The 21,710-nt window shown below is 57.9% G+C and overlaps 1 protein-coding gene across 10 annotated transcripts in view; it reads right to left on the bottom strand.

The window, feature by feature from the left end:
• Positions 1-21,710, bottom strand: part of NTNG2 (netrin G2) — a 67,063-nt gene extending 45,353 nt beyond the window's left edge. For 6 of the 10 annotated variants that reach the window (XM_040482703.1, XM_040482707.1, XM_040482708.1 and 3 more), the window contains exons 1-3: positions 21,636-21,710; positions 17,810-17,940; positions 16,871-17,570 (exon numbers count right to left, since the gene is read on the bottom strand). In XM_040482703.1, coding sequence (XP_040338637.1) covers positions 16,871-17,083 — 213 coding nt within the window. In that variant the 5' untranslated portion in view covers positions 17,084-17,570; positions 17,810-17,940; positions 21,636-21,710. Of the gene's footprint in view, positions 1-3,869; positions 3,946-16,870; positions 17,571-17,809; positions 17,941-18,837; positions 18,919-20,908; positions 21,020-21,635 lie in introns of those variants that run through there. The other 4 variants (XM_040482704.1, XM_040482705.1, XM_040482706.1 and 1 more) reach the window with 4 other exon arrangements.

The raw sequence follows: 21,710 nt of genomic DNA, 5'->3' as shown, positions 1-21,710 counted from the left end.
GCCACAGTGGGCTTCTCCTGGTCAAAGGTCCACCTCAGACCCCCCGGACCCACCCTGACCCCAGTTATTCAGCTGCCCAGATCAGCTCTCCACTGTTCTAGTTGCCCAAGTTGTGTGGGAGGAAAGGGAGGCCTTTCACTTCAACCCTGCCTACAAGTTACCTCCTTCCAGAACCTTCCGTGACTGGGACTGCACTCTAGGACAGCAGGGACCAGGTCTGGCCTACCCGTTCCCCACACTCCCCAGTGACGATTTGCATGAGGACCCCCAGCCATTGGCTGCCATGAGAGTGTTTGTCGAGCCCTTACTCATGAGGGCACCTTCTCGCCCGTGCCAGTCAATCTCCTTGCTCCGGCGCAGCTCAGAGAGGGTGAGCAACCTGCCCGGCACCACCCAGGGAGGACTGTGTGGCTAGCCGGCTTCCGACAGCCGTGGGAGCAGCCGGCTGAGGTTGGTTCTAGAAGCCAGCAGGGACCCCCACCCGCCAGTCCCGTGCCCCACCTCTGGATTCCCCGACAGACACAGCCAGCAAGACCTTCTGGTGACCAGAGGGCATCAGGTTGCCCCGGAGGACTGTCCAGGAGGGGGTCAGTTGGGAAGCCAAGGTCAGAAGGACAAGGGTGCAAATGTCAAACCCCCACTCACCAGGAGGGCAGGTCCAGTAGGACTGATTTCCTCCCTCAACTGAAGAGCCAGAGGGGATGGGTGGGGCCTTGTCAAGGCTCTGGCCCGACAAGAGTTAATCTCTCAAGGAGCTTAAAATTGTATAGCAGTCTCCCCCCCACCTCATCCACACGGGATACTTTCTAGTACCCCCAGTGGATGCTTGAAAACCCAGATAGTACCAAACCCCACATATACTGGTTTTTTTTTCTTTAAAAAAAATTTTTTTTTCAACGTTTATTTATTTTTGGGACAGAGAGAGACAGAGCATGAACGGGGGAGGGGCAGAGAGAGAGGGAGACACAGAATCGGAAACAGGCTCCAGGCTCTGAGCCATCAGCCCAGAGCCCGACGCGGGGCTCGAACTCCCGGACCGCGAGATCGTGACCTGGCTGAAGTCGGACGCCCAACCGACTGCGCCACCCAGGCGCCCCTTTTTTTCTTTTTTAATGTTTATTTTTACATACGTTTATTTATTAATGGGGGGGCGGTGGAGAGAGAGAGCTCATGAGCAAAGGAGGGGCAGAGAAAGAGGGAGAGAGAGAGAATCCCAATGCGGGACTTGATCCCACGACCGCGAGATCTCGATCTGAGCAGATATCAAGAGTCGAATGCTCAACTGGCTGAGCCACCCGGATGCCCCTACCTTTCTGTTTTTATTTAAGAAATCTCTACACCCAGGGGGCGCCTGGGTGGCTCCGTCGGTGAAGCGTCCGACTTCGGCTCAGGTCATGATCTCGCGGTCTGCGAGTTCGAGCCCCGCGTCGGGCTCTGTGCTGACGGCTCGGAGCCCGGAGCCTGCTTCGGATTCTCTGTCTCCCTCTCTCTCTGCCCCTCCCCTGCTCATGCTCTGTTTCTCCCCCTCTCTCAAAAAGTAAATAAACATTAAAAAGGAAAAGAAAAGAAATCTCTACACCCAACGTGGGGCTCCAACTCACGACCCCGAGATCAAGAGCTGTGTGCTCTTCTGACGGGGTCAGGCAGGCAGCCCATGCCGCTTTCCCCTGTAGGCGCACAACTATGATAGAGTTTCATTTACCAATTAGGCACAGCAAGAGAGCAACAATGGTGACTAACAATAAAATACAACAGTCATAACCAAACACGGTCACAAAAGTTATCTGAGTGTGGTCCCTCTCACTCTTCCTGCGCTGTCCTCACCCCTCTCGTGACACGAGGCGACGAAAGGCCTACGTGACGGGGCGCGGTGAGGCGAGGGATGTGGGCACGGGGACACAGCGTGGGGCCACCGTCTGACCCAATGCCAGGAGGGAGATCATCCGCTTCCAGACCACGGGTGACTGTGGGTAACTGAAACCACAGACAAGGGATGGCTGCTGTACTCTTAAAAAAAAAAAAAAAAAAAAAAAGGATGCATTCTGTTTTGCCCTGGGCATATGTGGATTCTTCCCACAGCCAGATTTCTAGGAATGTTCGGGGTGGGGAATTCTATCCCAGCCGAAGGGAGCCTGTACCGATCCCTATGGTCCCCCCCACGGGCGGCTTCGGCACCCCAGCCCCTCACCTGCTACCACATCACTGACCAGGCACGTGCAGGCATCGGTCTCAGACCAGGAACGGCTCCCCCTCCATTTGCACACCCCCAGCGACAGGGAACTCATTACCATAAGAAGCAGATAGGCCAAACTAGACTGCTGACTCCCTAGAAAGTCTGGCAGTATATTTTGGCTCCCACTCCACGTACTTTCTTTGCCCCGGGCCCCCTTGCTTTTTGCGTTTTGGTCCTGTTCTCTCTGCTTATGCAGTAAACAGTTTCTAATTGATTTGAAGGAGCATCTAGAGAAGCCGGATTCGCCCACGCCGGCCGCCCCCCCCCCCCCCCATGTCAGGAGCTCAAATCCTTCCCCACCAGCGCCAGCGGGAAGGCTCGGTGCCTCCTCCTGCACAGACGCAACCCATTCGGCCAGGGAGCCGCCTGCCCTGCTCTCCGCCCCCCCTCCCAGCACACCCCACTCCCCACCAGAGGCCCCCCCACCCAAATAACCTGATGCTTTTGCTTAATACCTTTTTGCAAAGTAAAGGAGGAGAAATGGGGGGGACGAAAGAAAGGAGAGAGAGAAGGGGAGAGAGGGAGGGAGGGAGGGAGGGAGGGACCGGGCAGAAAAGCCACATCCAGAGAAGCCGGGTAAAGTGCATTATCGATTCAGGACTCAGAAAATGCTTAGAGAGTAGGAAACGCGCCTGCTCTTTAAAAGCTTGTGCAAAGCTGAAGCTACACACATGCAGCCTTCCCAAAGAGGGCCCGCTCTGCTGACATGAATATTTTATCAGGGAGGAAAGAAAAAGTGGTGGGGAGGACTTAAAGGCTGGGGTGGGGGTGGAGGGCAGAGCGCGGAGTGGCCCCCCCCCCCCCAGAGCAGACCTTGGCCTCCTTGCCAAAGAGCAGAGCAACGGGGCCTCGGTGGTCCCGAAAGGGGCGCCCACTGAAAGGGGAGGGCCCGGGAGGGGTGAGGTCCGAAGCTTGATCCGAAGCCCCTCCCCTAACCTTTGCCCTGCCACTACCAGCCCTCCCCCACACTCCCCTGCTGAGCCCCTGGAGGCCACCCCTTCCGATAAAGGCCAAACCCCAAGGGGTCCTGGCTCTGCCCAGCCCCCACCATTCACGCCCCGCTCGGCCTTGTTTCTGTTTTGTTTTTTCTTAAACTTCCACACTGGGTATTGTCACTGGACAATTGGGATCATGATTTTTCACGCGAGACTTCCTCCTCTCTACGCGTGACAATCCTACGAGCTAAGGCACAAGTCCTCATTTTGTTTTTCAGATGAGGAAACGGAGGCACGGGTAGGCACCGTGCCTGATGGGACCTCGGTGAGCAAAAGGCAGAACTGGTGTTAGAAACTGCAAAGTGCGTGCTCTACGGAAAGCCTAGCAGGCTACCTGTCCCTCGCCATGCAGTCATTCCTTGGTTTAGGGGCAATTTAATGGCTTTCTGGGCCACAGATGCAAGAGTGGACACAGCGTCCAGAGGGATGGGGACTGCCTGTACGAACAGCCACAAGCCGAGACCTTGAAGGCTTTCTTCTTGCTGGTCTCTGAGGAGCTAGGAAGTGGTGGGGCAGCCCGGGCAACAACTGGGCACACTCGGACAGGTGCACCACCCTGTGGATGAATCCTTTGGAGAGGGCAGGGGTGGCGAGGCTGAGCTGGTGAGGGTCCGTTCGTTGATTTATCCGCATAGCCTTACCAACTGGTCCCGCATGTCCTGTTTGCAAAGTAGTCCCGGCAAAGCAGCAGTCAGGCCAAGCTGGTCATCAAAATTCCTGGAAGGGAGGGCGTGCAAATATTCCTGGGCCCTCAGGCCGGAGATTCGGCTCCGGGTTAAAAGCAAAACCAACCTACCAAACCCCTCCGCCGTGACTCGGATGCCCGGTCGGGTTTGGGCATTCCGTGACGTCAGGCCTGCTATCACCATCACCCCTGATTCACAGGCGAGGGACGTGGAGCCCCCGGAGGCCAGGCACCGACTCAAGGTCACACTTCTCGTAACCCGGGCATTTTGACCCCTTACGGGGGCACTGAGCACTCTACGGTGACCGCCAGAGAAGCCACCCTTGGCTTGGTCCCCCAAAGTGGCCCAGGTGACAGGCCTGGAGGAGAACCGGGCTGGGCTGGTCAGGAAGGCTTCCTTGGGGAGGTGGGGTTTCAGAAGGGCGGGCCCGGAAGGAGGGGTGGGCTAGGGACGGGCAGGCGGAGGAAGATTCAACCAGACTGTGAGGAGGGGCGCCCTGTGCAGTGAGGCCCCATAAAGGCCAGTCTGGACGTGCAGAATTTGCGCAGGGAGAGACGGGTTAACGCACTTGGCAGGCCGGGGGCCTGGCGGGGAGTGGAGGGGATGAGGGCAAAGGGGCGGCCTGGGGCCAGAGGCGGCCTTGACATTCAGCAGCTGCAAGAGGGCCCTGACTGTGGCTGGCCAGCCTTCCTCCGGGAAGAGGGGTTAAGAACCTGAGAACAGGGGCGCCTGGGTGGCGCAGTCGGTTAAGCGTCCGACTTCAGCCAGGTCACGATCTCTCGGTCCGTGAGGTCGAGCCCCGCGTCAGGCTCTGGGCTGATGGCTCGGAGCCTGGAGCCTGTTTCCGATTGTGTGTCTCCCTCTCTCTCTGCCCCTCCCCCGTTCATGCTCTGTCTCTCTCTGTCCCAAAAATAAAATTAAAAACGTTGAAAAAAAAAATTAAAAAAAAAAAAGAACCTGAGAACAAAAGGTGAGGGACCCCGAGGCGGGAGCCGGCACCCCTCAGCCCCCAGAGGCCAGAGCAAGGCTGGGGCGTCCGCAGGTCAGGGGCAAGGACGGGTTCCGAGAACGAACTCTCTCCCTCTCTCGCCTTTGAATTTAAAGGAATGACAAGATGCTTAAGGCCGGAAGGGATCCGGCTGGTCCTGGGAAAGGCTGCAATGGTCGTTCTCACACTTGGTGGTGCCCCGGGACCGCCTGGGGAGTCCAATTAAACCCCAGTGCCCAGGCCCGCCCCAGGGACCGTGTGCAGGATGGGCAGGGAGCACACGGGATCCCCCGTGCAGCCGGCTGAGAGCCGGGCACGTGGGATGCAGGCCCCAGCAGAGCCTCGAATCTGCACAGCGACCCGGCCCCTGCCTTCTCCACTCCCCCAGTCCCATCGGCCCACCCGAGTTTGGAGCCTTCAAGACGGCCGCCCCAATGGTTAGGAGACACGGGACCGACGGAGGAGACAGGCACAAAATCGGACCCCCTTTCCTGATGCAGAGGCGCTGCTCACCGTGGTTCTCACCTCAGACGCACCCGGGCCCCCAGAGCAGCCACGTCACGCCCTCTGGGGTAGGTCCTACCTCTCGGGGCGGTTCAGCTGCCCAGGAGACTCCAGCGTGCGGCCAAGCTCGAGGCCACTGCCCCGAGGACCCTGCCGCGGGGCAATTCTCCATCTGGTGGTGGCACCCGGCCCCCAGCCCCTCTTTCCTACCGCCGCCCCCAGGCTGAGAGGCGGCCAGACTGTTGGGGATCCCTGGTGGGAAGGGGCGGGCTGCCCAAGCCAGGCAGACAGGCCCGGTGGAAGGCGGTGGAAGGCAGATGCTGCCACGCTCCCCCCTCCCCGTGGCTCTCTCCCCCCTCTATTTTTAGGTCCATTACTGTCCATTGTTGGGTGTATTTTTTTTTCCCACTCTTTCCCCAGAAAAACAGCTCAGGTTCCTCCAAGCAAAGCCGTCTCCCCAGAGCGTGGGAGCACACACACTGCCAAGTAGATATGATATAAGTGAATTATCAACTAAGTGGATCTGCAGACTCTGTCATGTCTCAAAGGGCAGTGGCGGGGGTGGGGGGGTAACCGCCACCATTGCTCACTCCTCCCCAGCCCTCCCTCCTGGGGCTGACAGGGCGTGCTGGGGGAGGAGAGGCTGGCAGGGACAGTATGCTCACCCGGCACGAAGGGCCACACGAAGGGCCACACGCAGATGACAACCAACTCAATCCATCAGGCGCTAAGCTATTCGGAGCGCCTCACGTCAGCTAAATGGCCTGGTTAGTGGCTAAGTGCTGGGTCCGGGCGGCCCAAGGCGGAGGTGCCGAGCTCGTCTGCTTCGATGCTGTGTGACTTTGGGAAAGTGGCCTCCCCTCTCTGACCCTTGGGTTCCTCATTATTCAAAATGGGTATAGGTATGGGATCTACCGTAAGTCTCCTGGGAGGGTTCAATAGGTTAGGTGAGGCTAAGTGCTTGGTATACAGTAGGCGCTCAATAAATGCAAGCTGTTGGTTCTCGGAGGAGGAGGAGGAGGAGGAGGAGGGGGAGGAGGGGGAGGAGGATCAAGATAATCCTCAGACAATAGGACCAGTCAGTTACAAGAAGGAAAGCATTAATTTTCCTGAGCATGAGGGCCCCCCAGAAGGACGGTAGGGGTCCACGAGTGGACTCAGGGCAGTGTGCTTGTAACCGTGTGTGTGCGCGCGCCTGTGTGTGTGTGTGTGTGTGTGTGTGCGTGCGCGCGTGCGCGTGCCCTGTTCCTGCAGGAGTACCATGGACTCTCAAAGGGGTCTGAACCCCCGAGGCAGGAGCCCCTGCTGAGGGACGGGTTGGTCTCCTGCTTTGTTTGTCCCCCTCTGGGTCCCTCCTGGGTGCCTGGGACCTTACTGGTTTGCTCCCCCGCCTCTCCCGCTCCCTCTCCAAGTTTCAAGGTCCCGAAGGTTAGCAGCAGAATCAGGGAACGCAGTGGGGTTCTGAGGTTGACCAGAAGACAGGAAATCTCCACCTCAAGACTTGCCTTGAGGTCACCCAGCTTCTAGAAATCGGTCCAGTGGGGAGCCCGGACTCAGCACGGTGCCAGCCCCAGAGCTGTGGGATTTGGGAAGGTACCTGGGGTGGGGACAGGGACAGCGACAGGGTGCCCTGTGGCTGGCTGGCTTCTCCTTCTACCGTCACCTGCCTTGGGCTGTCTCTTGATTCCCAGAGGGAGGGGACGCCCCAGGAACCCCAACTGGCCGCCGCCATCTGCTTGGGCCAGAGCAGAGGAAGGTAGCTCGAGGGTAACGTGCAGGCTCCATCGCTCACTGGCCTCCTTTTCACCTTTGCCCAACAACAGACTCTGCTATGACCAAGGGGGAAATGCCCTGGTCGTGTTTCATTTCCTTTTATTTCCCCGGTCGACACTTGGAGTCAAGTGGACAAATGACATGGGCCGAAGGAAGGAACCGGGATGAGGGATGGAGGGATCCAAATGGTCCGGCGGCACCCAGGGCAAACAGCCGGGGGACAAGAGTGCCAGATCCTTGACGACGGGCCGAGTCCCTTTCACGGGGGGCGGGGGGTAGCTCTAGAAGGCCCCAGGTTTAGGTGTGGAAGGCAGATCAATGCGAGGGACGCAGCGAGAGCTAGGGTGCATTCTCTAATGAAGGTGACCCTTCCACAGCTGGGCCCTGAGATCCCGGGTCCCCTTTCTGGCCACCTTCTATGGTGCTGCTGCAGCCGGGAGAACCACAGCCTGGCAGGGGGGGCAGGCTGGGATGGGGGCCTCGGAGCCCTCTGGGCCCCGGGAAAGCCAGCTCTGAGCACAGCCCGGTCACCGGGGGCCGCACACACGTGTGAGAGCTCACCCGGGGGTGGGGGTGGGGGCAGGAGGCAAACGCGTTGACGTTATGTCACACATGCCCTAAAGGGGCAGCCTGGGCACCTGCTGGCTGCAGGCAGCCTCCAGGCAGGCATCCCGTGTCCCCCACCAAACGCCATCAAGTGAGGTCACGAGTGGACAGATGGAGATCTGGTATGGAACGCCTCACGTCCCCAGGGCTCTGGTGCATCCTTTCAGGAGGCCGCGGGCCTACGGCGGAGCCTCCTGGGTCTGCTGTCCCTCCCCTGGGTCTGCTGTCCCTCCCCGGGGGCCCAAGGAAGTCACTCCATCCTGCTGGGCCGCAGTTTGCCCTCACACAGGAAATGAAGGGAGCTGGATTTGCCCAGCAGCTTCACGTCGTGTTTCTGGGGGGCCCTCGGATGGCCGCGGGGGGCGGGGGGCTCAGGGCCCCGGGGACCGGGGCGGAGGGACACCAGTCGCCTGGCCCAAGGAGCCCACTTTCCCCTGAGCTGCCAGATCTGTGGTAATTTGCTCACACGTACTGATGTTCTAACCTTTAAGACCCCTTCCAAACTGCACTCCCTACTTGAGACAGAAGATAACTGTCGGCAGCATTTAATTCGTGGGGCAAAGGTGGGAGACAGAGACTCTTCTGCCCTGCTGAGTGGGTCAGGGAGGGGTGCCGTGGAAGCTGGAGAGGAGCTACCCCAAGACCAGAGAGAAGTCACAGGTTGGGCGGTGCTCCCCAGTTATCCTCCTCTGGGCATCAAAGCTAACAGCCCAGCCTAAAAGCTAGGTTGGGGGGGGGGGGAAGGAGAAGCAGAAGAGGAAAGGAAGGAGGTGAGAAGGGGGAGAGGTGGGGAGCATGCCTCGGGCCTCACCACGGCATCGTTGTCAAATACCCGGGATCGGAGTTCAAGCCCGGACTCTCCCCTCAGTCTTGGAGTCTCAGTTTGCTCATCTGTGAAATGGGGACTACCGTGTCTCGTGCAGGGCATTTGGGAGCGCCTGAGGAGACACCCGGCCCGGAATGCTCAGTGTTTCCACGGAAAAGATGGAGATCCCAGACGTAAACCCTCACGCCTACGGTCAGCGGATTTTCGAGAAGAGTGACAAGAATGTTTAATGGAGGAAGAACGGTCTCTCCAACAAAATGGTGCTGGGGGAACCGGCTGTCCTCATGCAAAAGAAGGAAGCTGGAACCTTCTTTTACAATATATACCAGAATTAACTCAAAATGGATCGAAGATCTGGACACGAGAGCCAAAACTGTAAAAGTCTTAGAAGAATACGTGGGGGTAAACATTCCTGACCTTGGATTTAGTAATGGTTTCTTTGATACAACATCCAAAGCATACACACAAAAAGGAAAAAGAATAGATCAATTAGACTTCAGTAAAATAAAAAAAAAATGTGCATTAAAGGACACAATCAAGGGGCGCCTGGGTGGCGCAGTCGGTTAAGCGCCCGACTTCAGCCAGGTCACGATCTCGCGGTCCGTGAGTTCGAGCCCCGCGTCGGGCTCTGGGCTGATGGCTCAGAGCCTGGAGCCTGTTTCCGATTCTGTGTCTCCCTCTCTCTCTGCTCCTCCCCCGTTCATGCTCTGTCTCTCTCTGTCCCAAAAATAAAAATAAAAACGTTGAAAAAAAAAAATAAAGGACACAATCAAGAGGGTGAAAAGACTATCCACAGAGTGGGGAAAATATTTGCAAATCGGGTATCTGATAAGGATCTAGCACCTAACATATGTCAAGGACACATAGAAATCAACAATAAAAAGGCAACCCAATGAAAAACAGGGCAACAGACTTGAATAGATAGTTCTCGAAAGAAGATATACAAAGGGTCAATAAGCACGTGATGCCTAGCACCATTCATTAGTCACTAGAGCAAAGTGAATCAAAACCATATGAGATGCCATTTCACACCCGCTAGGGTGTCCACCATAAGAAAAGATAAAAATGAGAAATACCCAGTGCTGGCGAGGATGGGGAGAAATTGGAACCAGGCACAGTGCTGGTGGGAATGGAAGGTAGGCGCGGTTGCCATGGAAAACATTTGGGCCTCCGCCAAAACTTAAACATAGAATGACCATATGACCCAGCAGTTCTACTCCTAGGTATATACCCAAGAGCAGTGTCCACAAAAGAAAATTCTGCCCAGGTACAGAACAGCATTATTCATAACAGCCCCAAAGTCAAAGCAACCCCCATGTCCATCAACCGGTGAATGCATACAAAAAAATGTGGTCTACCCACACACTGGACTGTTACTCAGCCTGAAAAATAGAACGGAGTTGACACCTGCCAGGACACGGTGAGCCTCGAAAACGTGACACTGAGCGAAAGAAGCCAGGCGCAAAAAGTCACCTGCCGTATGATTCCATTTACGCCAAGTGTCCTGAATAAGCAAATCCTCGGAGACAGAAAACGGACGAGCGACTAGTTGCCAGGGGGCTGGGGGGAGGGGCGATGCCGCGCGACAGCGGCCGCCGGAAACATGATTTCCTCATTCCGGGTCGAAGTCGGCTCGAGACTACACGAAAAGTGGTGGCCGCACAACGTTTTGAGGGTACTAAATGCTACTGAACTATATCCCCAAAAACGGTTAAAAAGGGCAATGTTTCTGCTCTATTTTCCTGCAAGAAAATTATTTCAGTGGTTAATTTCAGGGCATGTGAATTGCACCTCAATTACAAATTTTTTTTTAAAAATTCTTTTTAAAATGCCCTTATCTCAAGAAAAAACTTTAACTGCGTGGGGATGGATAGTAACTAAACTTATCACGGTGATCATTCTGCAATATACACGTGTATCGAACCGTTACGTTGAACACCTAAAACTAATACAGTGTTATCCGTTCATTATATCTCAATTAAAAAAAAAAAAAAAGGATGGAGAAAACCAGAGGGAAATTACGTGATGTGCCGTTGTATTTTTAGCGCTCACCATTGTTTTTCTTTGCTTTGGTTTGATTTAGGAGAACACTTGGGAAAAAAGTATCTAGTGCTGTGCACGCCGCTCAGAGCCCCCCCCCATCTGCACCGGGGTCCCCCGTTTCGTCTGCGTGTGACCAAAGCCGAACCCCAGCCTGGATTTCCCCGAACTCCCAGGATCCATTTGGCGATCTGCCGGGAGCATTGGTGAATCTAGGCAAACCCCCATCTTTGCACAGGTGGGGACACTGAGGCTAAGGGGCTCGGCCTGGTGTCCCAGCAACAAGGAGACTTTGCTAGAACCTGGAACTGCCCGGCTCCCCTCCAGGGCCTTTTCTGCACTCACACGCTGTCCCCCGCCAGCCGTTGGTGTGCACTCAGAGAATCAGAGACACACTGTCATCTATTTAAGCAAATCTGCTGCTGATGGAAAACAAATCAGAACCTGTTTCTGCATCATCTGCCGTTCCCTAGTTTCCTCTGCATTTGGTCCCTGCCTCATGGGCCATATGGACCCTGGCCAGGTCTGAGACCGGGGAGCCTGGGCCATGGGGCCGGGGGATGGGAACAGAGCTCTGCAGCCTGGGCCCGGGTCCCGGGGTGGCAAGGGGCGGTCCCGCTCCTTCAAGCCTGCCACGCTCCGTTCAGGCCCCACCCGTGGCCTCGCTCTGGCCTCTGTGTGCACACTGTTCCCCTGCTCCCCTCACACCCACCACACTCTTGCCCCGACCCCCGCCCCCCCAGCACTAGGGGTCAGTTAGGATCCAGACAGAGGAGGGCTGAATCTCCTCCACTAAGTAGACATAGGGAAGCCTCGTTCTATCGATTCATCTGTCTAACAGCATAGCAACGCCGTGCCCTGCAGGTTTGCAGGGCGGGGGGAGCAGTTTACAGGGTCAGGGGAGTTGGGGGGCTTGGATGGGACACGGAGGTGAAGGGGCTTATCCCCTCCCAATCACCCACACCTCTCTCCTCCTATCACCTGGACCCTCCCTCTGTGTCCCTGCAACATGTCAACTCCCTAGCACTGGCCGTCGCCCCTCTGAATCCCAGACCACACGGGTGCCGACCCCCATCTCTGAAGTCCCACAGTGCACGCAAACTGTACCCCGCATTACGTGCCCGGCCGACAGCCCTGTCTTCTTTCTACTGTCACTCCTTTGTCTCTCCAGCTACATTCCAGGACGGAAAAGAAAACTCCTGTTTTGGAACATTTATTCTGTGCCAGGTGCCCTGCCGAGGTCTCTCTGTGCTGTGTCTCATCTCATTTGTCAGCCTTCCTCTGAGCCCCGGGGCTGGTGTCATCCCAGTGTTCAGATGGGAAAACTGAGGCTCAGGGCACAAGGGACTTATCCAAAGTCCCACAGTCCAGAGGGGGGGGATAACTGGAGCTCACCTTTGCCCCTTCCCAAATCCCAAGTTCTCATCCACGGCGGGTGTAGCCTCCCTGTCTGTCCACCTGCCCATCCCCTGCCTCCCTGCACATGGGATTTGAGGCAGCTGCTCCTAATACACGCAAGGCAGGAGAAAAATGAAACTATGTGGAAAATCAAGGGCAGAGAATGTAGAGTCGGAAAAGAAAGACGAGCCTGGGGAAGGCAGGGATGTGTAAACTGGAAAGTTCTAGAACTTCTGACACTCTTTGGAAAGGTGTCCCCTGCGGGCCCTTTCCCCTCCTCCCCCTGCGCTCCAGGTGCACTGCGCCCTACCCTCCATGGGGTGTCCGTTAAGGGGCAGGGAGCTTGCTCATGTGGGCGCTGACCTCACAGCGCGCTGCCCCCGGCCTGTCACTTGTCTGCTCCCCAGGAAGGAGGCTTCACTGGACAACAAGATGTCATGCATGGAACTATTCTTGTCCCAAGCTGGGCCCTGCCTCAGGCGTTTCGACAGAATGAGCCACTTTAACTAAGGGCTGGGTGAAGCTCAGGTTCCAAACTCACTTTCTACCTAAGGACTGAGCCGTGCAGACCTCCTGGTGAGATCCGATCACAAATCCCACAGCCAGGGGCCCTGACGGAGAGAAGTGAGAGCTTTCGGGGCTTCCTGGCCCAATCAAAACCCTGGTCCTTCCTGTAAGACTCAGTTCTAATCTCCCCTCCTCTGAGAAGCCTTCCCGGATCGCACCGACCTCCCACTCCCCCAACCATTTTCCATTAAGCGCTTACCTAGCACTGACTGAGCCAAGAGGGAGGGCAGCGGTCCTTCGGGGCTCCTACCACATCAGAGTGTCTCCCCCACGCCTTGTTGGCCGTGTCTGTTGTGAATATCCGCAAGGTCTGCCGTGACCTCGTGTTGAGGGGAGCAGGGGGCTGGGGCACGCTCTTCTCTGTGGGTTCGGGGGCCAGGAACACAGCAGGGAAAGGAGGCCTGAACCAGGGGGCCAGTCGGCTCAGTGCTGCTGGCTGGGAATATTTCTTGAATACCCACGTCTGGCAGGAGGCGGGGCACCTATGACCTCGATTCTGCAGATGGAGTTCAATGTCACGGTGAGGTGGGGGCTAGAAGACTCAAGGATCCACCTGCCATCTGCCTTAATCAGCCCAGCAGTCCCCTTGGGTGGGGGGATAGGGCCACCGGCTCGGCATCTGGGTAAACTGAGGCAAGGAGACGGCAAAGCAGGTTCTGAGGGAGAAGTGTGCTCAGAGATACACTTTCGTGGCCCCTCGGCCAAGCCAGAGTCTCCTTGGATAAAAAGTTGACTGTTCATCTGCTTCAAAACCAAGGGGATCAATGTTGGACTCGAGATAACATCGAAGCCTGATACGAGAACAGAGCTCATACTCTTCAAATGCGTCCGGATATTCTGAGGGAGGCATTTCCTTCTCCTAGGCAGTTGGGGGGGGGGGCAAGGCAGCCAAGATCACCCCCCCAATTACAGATGAGGAAACGGAGGTCAGGAGAGACTTACCCCCGGTCACCCTGCCCGAGAAAACAACAAGGCTGGGATGGGAGCTCGGGGCCTCAGACCCCAGGCCTGTGCCTCTAGACAGGAGACACGCAGCCTCTCTTTGGCAGCTTCCAGAGGGCCTCAGGGCTGTGAGCTCCCAGCTCCACCCCTCACTCCTGGGACCCCTGCATGCCAAGATCCCCCGGGGACATGAGCAGCGAGTCGAACCCACGACTGAGCAATTATGTCGAGCAGCCGTGTCTCAGACCGTACCCTGCATGCATCTGAATCGCCTGCACTGCTGGTTAAAATGTAGGTTCTGGCTCAGGTGGTCTGGGGCAGGGCCTGGGATTCTGCATTTTTAACAAGGTGAGTCCAAGGACTGCACGTTAGGTAGCAAGCAGGTATCTACAGAATTGCTTTAAACACTACCTGCCTGGTCTGTGGCCAGCAAAGTCTCTCTCTCTCTCTCTCTCTCTTTCTCTTTTCCCCACTGTCGCCCCTCCTCACCGTCTCTCTCCTGAGGCTCAAGGGTTGGCTTTTATCTCAGAGGCACAGGAAGAGAGTTTTGGAGCACGGAGGGGCCTGCTTCCCACACCCAACCTCTCCCGCCCCCTGGGCCCTCCAGCGTGGCCAGGCTGGCCCTCTCCGGCCGGGTCCCCCAGAATGGAGGGCAGACGGCTATCTGTCCTCTCCCGCGGCCCTCACTGAAATTTTGCCCTTGCCCTCAGATCCTCTGTTGAGAGCTCATCCCTATTAATTCTCATTGTGCATTTAGAGCCAATAGGTTTTTATTTATTCATTTATCTTGGTCTTCTCCCCCCTCCCCTTCCTCACCAGGCTGGAATTTACAATTCAGTTCTCAGGTGGCCTTGCGGAAGGACGGAAGGACAGGAAGCCCGGCGGGAGGGAGGGTCTGTGCACTGAACCCTGGAAAGGGCGGCTGCCTCTTGGCCCATCTTGCACCCTGGGGGTGCTCCAGGGCTCACACTCCAGTTGGCTGGATGCTGGGACAGGACCTGGGACCCACTGGGCGCTCGCAAGGCTAAAGGGGCAGTGGGGGGCTGGCTACTTGGTGGGGCGCCCCCTGGTGGTTCACATCACCTGCCGTGCCCAGAGCGGTTCAAGCTCCCCGGCCATGCCACATAGCCCTGCTGCCCAGAGACTAGAAATACGGGGCGTGGCGTCCTCAAGGCTGAACAGAGGAAAGAAAAGCCAGGGACACGGCTGAGGGCCTCCTAACAACAATAATAAATGCATAACACCTACTGCACATTGAGCACCTACTGTGTGCCAGCACAGTGCCCAGGGCTTGGCACGGCCAGGGCGCATCCCCTTGCCAGCCCTGTGACACCCAGACAGTATCACCTCTACTTTACAGGGGAGGAAACCGCAGCTCAGAGGGGCAGGCCGAGCCACCTAGTGGGTGAGCAGTTGCAGACCAGTTGCCTGCCCGCCTTCTAAACTGAGTGACCTTGCCAGGATTTAGGCAAACCTTTCTAATCCCTACAACAGGATTAGAACAGTCCCCCCACCCCCACCCCCGCCAGAGCATCCCGGAGATGATTAAATGAGACACACACAGGACCTGCTCAGGGGAAGCTGCACGGGGGGTTGAGTCCATCTGGACGGGACCCCCCGCTCCCTGCAGAAGCCAGCTCCCCCCACCACCCCCCCCCCCGCCTGCCCAGGCAGAGTCCCCATTCTTGTCGGCCGCACATTTGTAATCAAAGGCGGAGCAGGACGGCAGCCTGTAATGAAATATTTAAGTCCACCAGACAGCTGTGGAGACACCGAGGACCCACCTATGCGGGAGATGTCGAAGACGTTGTTTTTCCTCGTCCGTCTCCCCAGGAGAGAAGGAGAAGGGACACCGCCTGGGCTCAGGTGGGGCAGTGCTAGGATTGTGGGTCGGGGGGGGGTGACCACCCCACCATGGCAGCCGCACCGGGTCCCCCGTGTGAGGGTGCAGGCAGGGCCGAGAGTGTCCTGAGCCAGCTTTGGCCAGGAGAGGGCCTCAGACTTGCATTTGATGGTCACCTCCACCCCTCAAGCCCTTGACCGGAAGCTGGTCCAATGAATTATGATTTAGCTGCCCTGTCCCACACCCTTCCCCCCAGTACATTAGGGCAATGATTAATATTTAAGAGAAGAAATACACTCGAGACTCTAATAGGAGAGACAGAGGTTGACTCTGTTCAGGGAGTGAGTGGAGAAGTGTTCACAGGAGCTGGGGGGAGGGGGGGGGTGTCGGCCTAATGCACAGGCTCAGAACTGGGCTCCGCTGCCCGTCGACCTGGCCTTGCCCCTGACCTTCAGGAGCCGACCGCCTTGCTCACCCCTGAGCCAGCGAAGCCCTGGGATCCCGAGTGCAGTGACCCCCATGGACTATCCAGTTTCTGCCCCCAGCCCTGTGCTGCCTTCTTCCCTCCCTCCCCCGCTGGCTCCCTTGGCCCAGCCACCGTCCACAGTGACAGACTCACGACGGACTGCTGACTGTCCAAGTGGAAACCTACCTTCCCAGGCTGACTGCCCTGTGATAGGAACAAAACTCCCCGCGGGACAAAGGCGTCCCCAGGAGCCCGGGGTGCCTGCTCAGTCCAGCCATAGGCCCCAGAGGCTCCCTCAAGGACACCCCAAAGATGACAACGAGCCCCTCCTGTTAGCTCCCACAGCCTGGATGCCCAGCGCGGGGCTGGGGAGGGGGCTCCGCAGAGCTGCCCAGCGGGAAGGCCCCTCTCGGCAGGCAGTTTAGCTCAGTGGCTTTGGAGCCAAACACACGAGTCCCAGCTCCAGGACTTCCTGGTGCGTGACTCCGGGCCTCAGTTTCTCCATCCGTCCAACAGGAAGGACAACCGCTAACGTCTGGGGGGCACTTGCTCTGGGCCAGGCACTTCACGTGGGACGAATTAGCTCCCTTACTCCTACGATGCCCATTTGATAGACAATGGAACAGAGGCCCAGACATGTCACCCCCCAGAACTCCTCCTTTATACGACGCGGGGTCCGCCTGGCGGAGCTGAGGGGAGGACTTGGGCGTGAAGCTGTCAGCCCACACACGAGGAGCTCCCACAGATGACCCCCCGCTATTACGGAAACGATCCAGTGGTCAGCGGGCCAAGAATGTGCCCGCCCCAGAGAACGAGGTCACGTGACCTCAGAGCCCCGGGGCCGGGGCGGGGGGGCGGCCTTTGCTTTGGCACTTTTCCAACGTGGGACAGCCATCCGGTGCCCATCAGCCTTGCATCTGGGCCCCCCATCGTGCTCACCCATCACAAGAGTCTGTCCCGACCCCCTCCCACTCGGCCTGAGCGAAGCAGTGGGCTGACTTACGTGGGAGCAGAATCTCTCAGGGGGGTCTCCACACGTGATGCCTGAGGGTTCCACCTTCACCTTGACGTAGTCCTTTAGCCGCATCACCTTGGGCTGGCAGGCATAGAACTCCCAGGTGGGGCCCTCATCCGTGGTCACCCAGGATTTGCAGATGTCGTAGTCCCCAGAGGCCAGTGGGAGGCAGTGCAGGAACAGAGCCAGCAGGGGCAGCATGGCTGAGCAGTCCGCAGGGGCGTGGCCCGGACGGGCGCTAGAGAGGCAGCGACTGGGTCAGGCGGGACTCTCGGCCTCAGCATGGAAGGGCCACATCTGCCAGGCAGTGGTGGCTGGATGACCCGGGGACTCGAGCACCGACTGCCGGGTCGCAAAGGGCGAGGAACCTGTTTCTTCCCGAAGGCCGATGAGGAAAACCCAGAGCCGGCGTTTCTCAGACTGCTGATGGGCAGATCAAAAAGTTGCCCATAACTTGGCGTCCTCCTAACCTTGGCATTACACCTCTCCCGGAGGTGAATCTGATCAAATCAGGCAGGCTCTCAAATTGTGACAGCGGATGGAAATGGGATAAGGAGCAAATCCGCGGGGATCCGGCATGAGACGGGATCAGATTGCTTCTAATTTTTGTCCCTCCAATCAATCCAGGTTCTTTAAAGGACCCTTAATGTGTGATGGGCTCAGCACAACCGCAAAACAACCCTCCGGCCTGCGTTGTAAAGATAAAATAAAAATCAGGAGGTGTACGTGTTAGCTGGAAAGATGTTCCCTCTGTGGGACCGGACTGGCATCTCAGACCAATAAAAGAGATTTCTCTTCACATGGGCTTAAAGTGACACCAATGGTGTGGCTGGACTACGGCATAAAAAAGTGACCGAGGTTTTCACTGGGGAGCAGCTTATGTGGCTCTGCTTTGTGGGGGACGGGCACTAATGGGGGCCAGCTGACCTTGGCTGGTAGCCATCGGCCACTTATTATGAAGTTTCTCACACTTCCGCTCTCAATGCATCCAGGTACCCGGGGCTGGCTTGTCTTTCATTGTTAAGAGGGGAGGAGAGAGAGCTCATTAGCAACAACACCTGCAACAAATTAAAAAGAGAGAGGGGGGGGGGGAAAGACGTGTAAGAACAAAAGCTCTCTGGCAAAATGTGCAAAAAATGAGGCTGCATTCGCGAGGTCTCCCGAGAAAAGTAGGTTATTTTTATTAACATCAGAGCCGCGCAATTGGAGATTGGGCACGTAGTCAACGAGGTGATTTGGTTTTTTCCCCTCCTTTCCGGGAGCCGTTAGGCCAGCAGAAGGGCCCCCCCGCTTCGGGGTCACCAACTTTCCAAAAGGTCCTCGGAAGTCAAGATTGAGTGACCGCGACCGACAAGTCAAAGGTCAGAGTCGTCACCCTGCGTGCAGACGAGTCTGTACGTACAGGTACGGATGAACACAGAGGTCCGTGTGTGGACCCACAGGTAAGAACCAGGAGCCGATAAATCGCTCTCCAAATTCTGAAACGGTGAATTTCATTTGCAACGCTGAGATACCAGGGACATTGAAGACTTCCACAGAAGTGACAGTGGTTTGTCATAATAGGTTTTCTGATCAAGGCCAAAATTCTGCAATAATCCTTAGAGGGTGTGCCCATAAATGAGTCACCATTATGATTATTGCTCTGCTATTTTAAGCTACTGATAATGATTTAAGAGCCCAAAGAGCTATAACTAAGACAAATGTTACATTGTAGAAAACATGACTCCACTAATGTGGTGCGTTCCCAGACACTTGATACATTACCAGGAGAATTTGAGTCCAGCCGGTGTGGGATCCTGGCCAAAAATACTAGCCAATAGGGCAAAGGTTATGGAATGAGTCACAGCAGAAGCGCCCACATTATTAATTATTCTGGTTATTGTTCTACCTAGGATTATCGCGTCTAAATCCCCAAACTGCTCGGGCATCCGTGCTAACCTCAGCCTGATTCTCACCTGACATCGTCACGGAAGGTCTCTGAAGAGTTAATCACTTTTCCATGAAACCCCGTCCTCGGCCCAGACACAAACACACACCTGCCAGAAATGACACACCGGGGAAGTGGACATTGTCCAGAGAGGGCTGGTGGCTCACCTGGGCTCCCGGCAGAAGCCCTCAGCCAGTGTCCCCACGCTCCTGGTGGGGGGGGGGGACTCATAAATCTGCATTAAGGCGGCCCCTGCCCCTGTCTCTGGCTGAAGGGCTCTTGATGGAGATGAATAAGGAGCCCAGGGGGACCACGTTCTCACCGCTCACCTCTGGCTGTTTAAAGAGAAACCTGTTATAGAGCCTGCCTGGCCTTGAATGCGCTCCTTGCTAGAAACTCTCAGAAAGAACCCGCCTGGCGACTATTTTTACAACCTGAGAAAATGTAGTAAAAATAAAATAGCGCGGCCGGCAAAGGTTTGGATGCCTCTACCCAAGCTTCGTGCTGCCCAGAAAACAGCACGTCCCTAATTAATTCTTCCAGCCGCGGACTCCCAACTGTTCACTAAACAGGTAGGGAGCTCCCGGCGGCCGGCGACACCCCCTCGGGGGCGCTGGCTGCGGGCTTCCTTGATCTGCAGGGCCAGCGGCGGCGGCGGCGGCGCAGGGCTCCGGCTGCGCGGGGAGGCAGCGAGGCCCGGGAGGCCGGGAGGCCACGGAGAGGGAAGCTCGGAGCCCCTCGAAAATCTATTCACCGCTTGGCAGTTCGGCTGGTTTAAGCGCGGCGCGTTCCCTGCAAAGTGGGGTGCTGGTGGAGAGCCAAGGACAACCAAATCTGCTGGGGGTGGGGTAACAAATGTGTTTACAACCAGTCAATCAACTGAGCGTTGCTGGTATTATAGGGGGAACTGTGAGCTCAGCAGGCGCACATTACAGCCGGCTTTTGCCAAAAGTGGGGGGGGGGGAGGGAGGGGGGTTGGAGAGAAGCAAGAGTCTCCGGGAAAAGGAGGCGGAAAGCAGGGAGTGCGAAGCCAGCAGGGAAATTTCAGAATAAGAGGTTGTATCCCGGTGGGTCGTTTTCTCCTTGGAAAATAAATCTTCACCTGATATTATTAAGAAACTGCAGCTCCCAGAAACAAATAGAATCAATGCCCTTTATTTTCTTTTAAGAGTCCTCAGGAACCGAGGTGGGGGTGGGGGGCTGATAGCCAGGGTATTAAAACCCGAAAATTAGATTTTGCCAGGATTTCTGAACTCCGATTTCTCTGTCTTATTGAATTAGCGCCTCTCGGAGCTGGCTGGGCTCGGAGCAGGCTCCTCCCCGAGTTGCCGGCTGCGCCCTCGCCTCTTGGGAAACTTGGCGCTGTGGGCGCGGGGGTCCCCTGGGGGGCACTGGAGGAGGCGGTACGGGGGGGGGGGGCGTTGCCCCCCGAGGAGCCTCCTCTCTCCCAACCGGGGGGGGGGGCAGCGGGGCCGAGTGAAATCTGCCTTCCAGGGGGTGGGGGGTGCCCGAGGGCTAGGAAGGAAGGGGGAGCCCGCTGCGGCCAGGTCACCTTCTCGCCCTCCACCCCCGGGGCCGGGGCCTGGAGGTGTTCCGAGCTCCAGCAGCTAAGCCGCCCCGGGCGCCCCCCAGCCCCGGGACGGGGGCCGGCTCCGGCTCCCCGCGCCCCCCCACCCCCCACGGCCTCCCGGCGGCCGGGAAGCCCCGAAAAGTTGAGGGCTGGGGAGTGGGGGCGCGAGAAGGAGGCCTCGGCTGCGCGGGGGCGGGGTCCGTCCCGGCGGACCGAGGGGTCGGCCGGGGCGCAGTCCGAGCTCCGGGTGGGCTGCAGGAGGCGTGCTTCGCGTAGGGGCTTGCCTCGCAGTCCCGCAGCTGCGGTTCGTCTTTCCGAAGTTGAGTGCGGGCCCCGGGCGCGATTAACACGCACGCCTTGTAATGAAGGCCGGGCGGGCGCGGAGGGTGTGCCCCCCTCAGTGGGCACCGCCTCCCTCGATCAGGAGCTGCCGAGCAGAGCGCCCGGGGAGCGGTGGCCCCCTGACTCCCGGCGCCGCTTCCAGCAGCGCCCCTGCCTCCGCCGCCCCCCGCCCGCGCGGGCAACTTACTCGGAGCGGGCGGACCCCGCGAGCCCGCGGTCCTCGTCCCGCCTTCCCGCTGCCTCTTCTCCCCGGGTCTGCGGGCCGCCCGGCCCGAGGTTCCGCTCCGCACGTCCGCGAGCCGCTCCGCGCGCACCCCCCGCCCCCGTTAGCCCACCCCTCCACCGCACCGAGAGAAGTTTCCAGCCTGGCTGCCCGAGAGTTTGTCTGGGCAACTCGCACAGACCCCGTTTCCGGAGAGCTGGGAAGGGGGGCGCGAGGAAGGGGGGGGGCGAGGACCGTGGCGGGGAAGTCGGGGTGGAGGCGACGCGCGCGAGAAGGGTTAACCTCCTTTCCACAAACACATGCAGGCGTTCTTGCCACATCTAGCCCCGGCGCACACGCGCGCGCGCGCACACACACACACACACACACACACACACTCACACTCGCACGCACGATGCCAAAAGACCCTGGTAGGAAAAAGCCAGCCGGAAAGACGAGCTTTTCCTTTAAGACGCTGCCACAAAGGCACACTCACACGCCCCTCTCGGGCGACGCCAGCCCTCCGCTCGTAGCAACAGCCACCGGATAACTTTTGCATCCGAGCCTTTGCTGGGCCGCTTTAAGTGGCTCCCGGGCCCCGGGAAAGGCTGCATGGTCCCCCAAGCCCTTTAAAAATGAAACCAGGCTGGCGAAGCTGCAGCCGCTGGTCCCCCCCCCCGCGCGCCCGCCGGGCTCTCCCCGCCCGCCTTACCCCCGCTCGGAGCCGCTTCCCGGCGCGCAGACCCGGGAGGCCGAGGACCGCCGCCCGCGGGCGCTCCGCCTGCCC

This window comes from Herpailurus yagouaroundi, unplaced genomic scaffold (genome assembly GCF_014898765.1).
Source record: "Herpailurus yagouaroundi ecotype Mexico unplaced genomic scaffold, PumYag 160, whole genome shotgun sequence".
NCBI classification, from domain to species: domain Eukaryota; kingdom Metazoa; phylum Chordata; class Mammalia; order Carnivora; family Felidae; genus Herpailurus; species Herpailurus yagouaroundi.
Note: the sequence above shows the minus strand (reverse complement) of the source record. Positions and strands in the feature narration are given on the sequence as shown.